Here is an 8,349-nt window from a genome sequence, read left to right as displayed (position 1 = left end):
GGATGATTGTCGCGCAGTAGGGCTTGCGGCGGCCACATCCTCCTGCCCTTTCTTTAGCGCTTCTGCTCTCCGTTGCTTCTCGGTCATAAACAACGGCTTAGTAAAAAACACACGTCTGTCGCGGAATTTGATACCCTCCGTCCCACTTACCTTGACCGTTCAATAGAAGACGTTTATCCTCCGGGATCGGCGGATGTCACGGGACAAGAAACCTGCTGAGGAAGAACCGGTTGAGGGAGAACTGTTTCTGCTTTTTCCGATGGCGAGGGCGTCGTGAAACCCGTAACTGATCGGTCTGCAGTGCGGTCCCATTGGTCCCATCCGAATTTTGATCAACAAAATTTACATTATACACAACATTCTTAAAAGTGACATTTGCCAATGACGTTTAGAAACGTCAAAACCCACACTGATCAAAATTCCCTTTGAAATTCTCTCGTCACTCTTCGTGCATCCATATTTACCTCGATATTTACGGTATTTACGTAAATTTACCGGAGTTGCTCCAAATGCGCTACGGATGAAGCATGTGCCCAACCCCGTGCCTTGGCAAAATTTCACATCGGATAATCGAATCACGAGAATTTTTTTTTTTCGTTGTCATATTTTTGATTGTTGAGCTTCCATCGGTGTTAAAATAATAAAATTAATTTTATGCTCATGTGCAAAAACATGTATAAAACTCTTATCTCGCCCTCGTTGTTGTGATTCGTCTTTGATGACACTACCATAATTCCTTTTTTATGTCCAAAGTATTTTATTTTTAAATGTGTCAAGACAGTGCCTTAAAATGTATTTAAAAACCTTATTTAATCCACCCTTAGGTGGTTGGTGCCTTCCTCTCATTCAAAGGGTAATGCTATCCAAAATAGACACGCTCGTGGGAAGGTCTTTAAATTACCTATCCAAAGATAGGTCGCATGATATATTTTGAATACGTTTTCATCTAAATATCTGAGAACTAGCCTCCAAAAAGTGTATAAATAACTCTTAAGTGCTTATAACTTAATTGCACTTAATTGCTAATAACTTTTGATAGGGTTGTCAGATCTGCAATGTTGGAAAGGTCTTTTAAATACCTTTCTAAAATTGTATAACATGCTGGGGTTTCTTACAAAAACCACCCTTTTTACAATCTTCCGGACTTTAGTCAAAATCGTTTTTTTAGCATAACTTTTGAAGTACTTTACTAAACTTCATAATTTTCAATAGGGACTTATGGGACCCCAAGACGAATCGAATGAGACCAAAACGGTCCAAATCGGTTAAGCCAGTGCTGAGATAATCGAGTGCATATTTTTTGGTGCACAGACCCACATCCCTACACACACACACACACACACACACACACACACACACACACACACACACACAGACATTTGCTCAGAATTCGATTCTGAGTCGATAGGTATACATGAAGGTGGGTCTAGGAGGTCTAATTGAGAAGTTCAGTTTTCGAGTGATTTTATAGCCTTTCCTCAGTAAGGTGAGGAAGGCAAAAAGGGTTGTTTGCAAGGGGTAGGACACAGAGTAACTGAGTGACTCAATTTTACAAAATTACTCAATGTGGCTCAAAGTTACTCAATCTTCCTCATGATTTTTCTTTCACCGAGTTGCGGAATTTGTGAACGTTGACCACGTTGACAGAAGAGCGTGTTTACAAATACATTAAAAATATTTCCCCGCCGCGATGCTGCTAAAGTTCAGTCAGTCAACGAAACCGGGAACAAACTATTCCGCCTGACGACGACATCGATTCCGCCTGATACGGATTGTGCCGTGTTGATCGTCGATGCTGGTACCGGAGAATTCGATACTGGTATAAAATCTACAAAAACGGACAGACCCGAGAGAATTACCTGCTCGCCTTCACACTCGGTGTCATACAAGATGGACTCGACCGAGCCCCCGTACAACGAGGCCCGTTTCGGGGAATCAAGAAGGAAGTTTCGTCCTACATCAAGAAGATCGGCTACAACCCGGCCGCCTTTACTATCGTGCCCATCTCCGGATGGCACGGAGATAACATGCTGGAACCGTCCACCAAGCTGTACTTGTTTCAAGCAGAGGCCATCAAGCGCAAGAGGGCCAGGCTGACGACAAGTGCCCAACGGACCCCACCGACAAGCCCAAGCATCTGCCCCGGGAACGGAAACCGGTGTGAACAAGCTCGGTATCGCCATCGTCTTCGCCCCGGGCAACCTGACCGCTGAGGTCAAGTCCGTCGAAATGCACGAAGAAGCCCTGCTGGACAACGCCAAAAATGTGTCCGTCAAGGAACTGCGTCGTGTATACGTCGCCGGTGACTCGAAGAACTCACCGCCCAGGTCATCGTGCTGAACCACCCCGGTCAGATCTCCAACGGATACAAACCAGTGCTGGATTGCCACACCGCTCACATTACTTGCGAGTTCAGTGAGATCAAGGAGAAGGTCTTTCGTCTTTCCGGCAAGTCGAGATGGACAGTGGCCCGAATCGCTGGTGGATCGGGTCATGCTCGTGCAGCAGGAGGTTTGAGCGGTTCCAAAAGTCAGCGAAATGCCAGCACACCGAAATCGTAGTCGTCACGAAAATCTCTAAAAGAATCGCTGTATCATCCGGTTGCATTCCTTCTAGATCTGTGAGAAGAAAATCGTCGTGGGACTGGAGGGGGACATCTGAAGCAGTCCCTCCGATCTTTTCTTATTTTTACCAGAGACTAAGCGAATGATGCGTTTTTTATTGTGTGTTTGTATTTACTTATTTATTTTGCTCCAAAATCATACCTAGACCCTCGGCAGAGTGATGACATGAATCTTAGCGGTACCCTTTTGCACCTTGGCCTCGATGGCCTTCTTCTCACCCACGGTGGCGGCGACCTTCTTTGTGGCGTTCTTCTTTGCGGCAGCCAATGTTGCTCCGGCAGTTCCCTTCTTCTTGTGGACAGCAGCTCCAGTGTCACTGGCGGCTTCTTTTTCAGCACCTTGCTGACAATCTCCAGGTTGCGTTTATTCTCGCCCGGCAGAGCGCTTTTGCTTCCTTCACGCCAAATACGCGGTCCTTTGTTGGTAAGCTTCTCCTGGAACTCTCCGGTCGACGCCTTGGCGACGTTAGCAGCAGTCACCAGCTCTCATCCGGGCGATTTCGTTCTTAGCTTGACTGTCAATGCGCAAATATCGCTTCGTCCTTGTTGAGTTCCGCATTCTGGGGCACCTCTACCACCCAATCCTTCTCCTTTTTGGCCTTGAACCGCTGGTAGCTGTAAGTGGGAACCGATTAGTCCAAAAACTCGTCGTATCTTCTTGATGCGGGCTCTTTTTCTGCTTTTGCAAAACCTCGTTAACGATGTCCATTTTGCCACGTTTTGAACGAAATTACTTGGAACCATCGACAGCGGCGGCACTCTCTTTGGAAACGGCCTAAGTGTTCTTGGCCTTGGCGGTGGCAATATCAGCCAATTTTGGCTAAAGCCGCTGTCGGAGCCTTTTTGCCAGCAGGGGGGCACCGTTTCCGGTAGCAGCAGCATTCATCCCTTTTTTCCGGTTCGGTATTTGGGGCAGTGGCCAAGCCTTCTTGCCTCCCTCAACACCTTTCTGACAGCCGGAAAAATTTACGCTCCCGCTGTTTTTGTGTTTTGCAAGTAGTCAGTGTCAGCGTTGAAATGTCAATGTCAAAATGTGTTACGTCGTTTGTGAAAATCATGGTGAAGATTGAGAAACTCTGAAAAACGTGCGTGGCTCAATGTTACTCAATTCTATTCAAATTTTCTCAAAATCACTCACTGTCCTACCCCTTGGTTGTTTGTCTTTTCCTTTAAGTACAACCTAATAATGAAATTTTAAATATTTTTTTATGACTTTTGTATTGGCTTAGGCAAATGTTATTACATATCGTTGTTGATAAATTGTTGAGATAAACTTAATGGCGTTTTTTTTTTTAACTTAAGCGTTTATTTGTCTACGACGATTTTTTTCTGTATCAAACTTTCAAAGCCGTTAGCTTTACTTCGAGCCGTTTTAAGAATTTTATTCACCTTTATTCAAACTTAAAAAAAAACTGTAATACAAATGTAATACATTAGTTATTGAATTAAATTGATTATTGATTCTGCACTGCAAATACGTTTTTGAAATTCAAAGCTACTTTCCGTAATGTCAAAAGAAAGTGACTTTACTCTAAAAAGTCAACGTGAAGCTGTTTGACTCGTTTGAGTGGCTTGGCCGAAGCGAGACCTCGGATATATGCACGATCGTGACTCCACGTGGTCGTTTAATATACGGGTCCCTCTCGTCTCTCTTTTTTTATCTCGCTCTCTGCATGGATTGAGGATGCGATAGTGGGATAAAATTCTTCCTTTTTTCCAATAGTTGATCGAATTGTATGACTCAAGGTTTAGTCGATCGCGCAAGCAGTGATGAAACTGTGTATTGCAGGGAATTTGCCCTTTGTTGGATAGTTTAGCAAAAGTCGCTTGGAGGCACGTTTTCTCTTGCATCATCGTACATAAATGGGGATTTTTTATCGCACTGGAATGTTATTTAAATGGAAGGTATACTGTAAATTGTTGGTTTTACGCGAGCTAAAGGAAAGCACGGGTAATGTTGTAAAACTTTGTAAATTGTAGGGAGCACGTTTGCAATTTCATGTTGTTTGGTGACAAATTTGAAGTTATTAAAAGCTATAAATTTATTGTAAATAATGAATCCATTGAAATGAAACTGAAAACATACCAATAAATCAAATCATAATATTGATTAAACTTGAATGCATTACAAAAATGCTGACGTCAATGAAACCGATAAGCTTATCAACCTCCCATCAATGAATTGCAAGCTTTTGGGGTTGTTTATTCGAATGGAACTTATAGGCCATCAAGTGTGAAAAGCAATATTTTTCCTTTTTTAATTTACCCCCGTTTTAGTCACGTGTTTCAACTGATTTGAACGGCTTATATATACGTAAATTTAAAGCATTATCAAGCTAACATGTTTGAAAACAGTAATATACTCCAGATTTGTTTGAATTTGTCACCATAAAAAATAAATCAATTTTCAAAGTCGTTTTTAATCTCAATATTTTAATATTTGTATTTAACTCTTTTAAAATACGTAGTTTGGATATCTTATCGTCAAAGCAACTACAAAACTAAAATAAAATCACAGAAAATAAATTTTAATTCCCCACTAATTTCAATGCAGCGTCGTGTACGACCGCTGCAACTCCGGGGCAGCTCCCGACCCTCCGGAACCACTCGCCGAGGAGCTGTTCCTCGCTTGAGACGACATAAACGCCTGCTCGACCCGGTTCGTCGTTTCCCGGACCACTCCGGAAATGTCCAGATCCGGCAAATCCAGCGTGATGTGAGCCGAAAGGCGCTTGTAAACGGAACTATTCGAGTCTTTCTTCGGTCGCCGAGATTCGACGTACTTTAGCTGCTGCTTCAGAAAGATGGCATTCTTCAGCGCTTCCTGAACGTTCTTGAGAGACTGGTCGGCCGCCTCGATCTCCTTCACGGCACTGAAAACAAAGTGAAAATTAGTTAAAACCTAACATTCCCCTTCAAATCAAGCGCAAATCCTACCCTATTGCGTACTCCATGTCGTAGCACTTGCCCTGCAGGTCCTGCTGCAGCTGGTACACCTCGCCCCGCCGTTCCACAATCAGCGGGATGACCTTCCGGACGTGCTCCTGTATCCGGTAGAAGGCCAGGCTGGGCTCGTTCGCGATGATGTGCATGTTTTCGGAGATTTTCTCCGTGGCTGAATTAAAATAAGGGTTAATTTTGCTACAAAATATAACAACGGATAACGAATTTACTTTTCTTCACTTTTGCTTGCAGTTCCGGGTCGTTGACGGTGGTCATTTTGATAAAATTACTGATTTTTCGCTAAATTGAACTTGCCTGTAATCAGAATCCAAACAAATTTTTAATTATTTACATCACGGTGGGTTTGCGAAGTTCGATTTTTCAAACGAAATGTCATTTTTATGACAAGTCACTTTAGCAAGGGGTAGGAATGTTGTGCGTATGTTATTCATGACACACTGAGAAAAAATATGAGCTGTTTATTTATATGATTTTATATGACATAAAATTCGATCCATTTATTTTTTTTTTATTTTTTTTTTACATTTATTAACTATGATTAATATAATCTGGTTGACCTGCAGTTAACTTTTTTAAGTTGTTATCTAGATTTGGGTATCATTGACGAGAAAAGTTACAATATTTTATTTTCATTATACTTAAATAAAACTAGCACAACAAAAACTACAATTCTAGAGATTTTTTTTAAAGTTCCCAAAAGCTATTGGGTTTTACATATTTAGAGGACCTTTAAACAAAAATAACTCTGGAATTGGAAGCGAAGTGCACAAAATCCTAGGCAAAATCAGATATTTTTTTGTCAATTATCATTTTTGGAAATATTTTAGTCAAAATTAAAAGAAGCGTAAATTCGCAAACCAAAGTGGATCCAAGAGTGGATCCGAATTTGGGATCATAAATGCTGAAGAAGTTAGAGATACGGCATGACGAAATCAATACCAAAAATTTTGGAAGAATGGTAAAAATCTTCTGCCCTCTCAACACACAAGAGCATTTAAAGAGTTTTTTTGAATAGGTCCTATAAACATATGAAAGACAATAGATTTGTCAATCTTCATTCTCTCTTTCGCCGGCTGCGCGCATCTCGTTGTTTTCTCGCTCGTTGTTCTCTCTCGCAGCTCGCTAGCGCGCTCTCGCACTCAACCCACAATCAGCTAACAAGGCAATATTCATGAAGGTGCGCACTTGTTGCACTCTTAACTTTTATTTATAAAATATATCAATCTTATAATAAATACTCATTTAATAATTTATTAAATATTCAATCCTGCAACCCATAATCCCTACAGGACCTTATCAACAATCAATACTTTGGCTTTGTCAGTTTCATGGAATTTTTTTTTAGATTTTTAGAAATTTTGAGGCTTTTACCCACGCTTTTACCTTGAATTTCAAATTTAATTTTTGAAGTTTAAGATTTAGAATTTTTAAATTTTTATGTGTATGAATGTTTTAATTCTAGATTTTTTGAAATTTCCGGATTTTGATTTATTGTAATTTTCAAATATTAGATTATTTATTATTTATATTTTTAAATTTCTATATTTTTGAATTTTATTATTATTTTTTTTTGAATTTTATTATTTCTTGAATTTTTAAATTATATAATTTTATTTTCTCAATGTTCGAATACACATTTGAATTTTGAAATTGTTTTTAGTTTTAAAAGTCTTGAATATTTTTATATTTTTGAATTATTGTTTTAACTCAATGATCGGAAATCGATGCTCGTATTATCCCAAGTTTAGATTATCTGAAGTTCAATTATCCGAGGGTTTGTATAGGACTTCGGATAATCGAATCATAAATATTTTTCCCCATTTCATAATTTTCTTTGCTTTAACATCAAATTCGATTTCTGCGAACCCATTTTAGTCAAATTTGAACAGTTGATTGTCTATTTAATTACCAAATGCTTTTTCTCAATATTTTATCACCGCTATTTTGGCCATCATCTTGTATAAACAAAATTCTGTATTACTTTAGAGTAGGTTAGGCAAGAGTTTAGGGGTTATACCTAAGCTCGACAATTAAAAATAGGACAGTGGAAAAAATCGTGATTTTACTATCCGAAGTGAAATAATTCCATGACCTTCAGGTATTCGAGTTTGGACGCATGTACAGTCATTTACATTTTTATATTTACAGTACTTGTTCGGTAACTGGGCTGAGAACGTAGCCCAGTCACCGAATGCTGGTCGCTAACCGGGCTGAACGAAACATAACGAGGGGACCATCGATGCATAATATTTTCTTGAAGAAATATTAAAATAAAAGTTAATCAAATTTATTTACATTGCTTACTTTTCATTTTAATTTAATTGTGACTTGAAACTCAATAAAAGTTTGTTTGTTTTTAAATTATTGAACATGATTTTTGCATCCATTAACCCCTCTGTAATTTTGGTTTGTTTTGGTTTTTTGACGATTGTCTGCTTTTTAACTGGGCTTCGGCCCAGTTATCGAGCGCCCAGTTATCCGTCCATTCTCGGTATCTCAAGATTCTGCGTTTTGAGATTCGCCTTTATGTGGCAATTGTGGGTTTTTAATATTACTATATCAAAAAAAACTATTAAATCGTATGTAAACTTCAGTTACATTTAAATAAGCAACTTTTTTTCATCGAAATATTTAAATATTGGTAACAAACACCGCGCAATGAAACGTTAAACGACATCTTCCGTTTTTTTCTGCTGCGTACGCACGTGCCATCAAAAAACTCTCTCTAATTCAATGAAAAAATCTTCAAATCAACTCAAATT

The 8,349-nt window shown here is 39.4% G+C and overlaps 1 protein-coding gene and 1 pseudogene across 1 annotated transcript; one reads left to right on the top strand and one right to left on the bottom strand.

Annotated features, from left to right (window-relative positions):
• Window positions 1–1,593: 1,593 nt before the first annotated feature.
• Window positions 1,594–2,561, top strand: LOC120414549 (elongation factor 1-alpha-like; annotated as a pseudogene).
• Window positions 2,562–5,036: 2,475 nt separating this feature from the next.
• LOC120414572 (BLOC-1-related complex subunit 8 homolog) lies at window positions 5,037–5,947 on the bottom strand. Its single transcript, XM_039575809.2, has 3 exons — window positions 5,797–5,947; window positions 5,561–5,738; window positions 5,037–5,496 (listed from the first exon to the last, which is right to left on the bottom strand). The coding sequence occupies exons 1-3, from the start codon at window positions 5,840–5,842 to the stop codon at window positions 5,169–5,171; spliced, it is 552 nt and encodes a 183-aa protein (XP_039431743.1). The 5' UTR covers window positions 5,843–5,947; the 3' UTR covers window positions 5,037–5,168.
• Between the last annotated feature and the right edge of the window lie 2,402 nt (window positions 5,948–8,349).

Source organism: Culex pipiens, chromosome 2 (assembly GCF_016801865.2).
Source record: "Culex pipiens pallens isolate TS chromosome 2, TS_CPP_V2, whole genome shotgun sequence".
Taxonomy (NCBI): domain Eukaryota; kingdom Metazoa; phylum Arthropoda; class Insecta; order Diptera; family Culicidae; genus Culex; species Culex pipiens.
Note: the sequence above shows the minus strand (reverse complement) of the source record. Positions and strands in the feature narration are given on the sequence as shown.

Excerpts from the sequence above, each read along its gene's own strand:
- LOC120414572 (XM_039575809.2), bottom strand. The coding sequence starts at position 5,842 with ATGACCACCGTCAACGACCCGGAACTGCAAGCAAAAGTGAAGAAAA. Across the intron at positions 5,739-5,796 it reads GCAAGCAAAAGTGAAGAAAA|CCACGGAGAAAATCTCCGAA; the intron begins GTAAATTCGTTA and ends ATTTTAATTCAG. Across the intron at positions 5,497-5,560 it reads GACATGGAGTACGCAATAGG|TGCCGTGAAGGAGATCGAGG; the intron begins GTAGGATTTGCG and ends CTTTGTTTTCAG.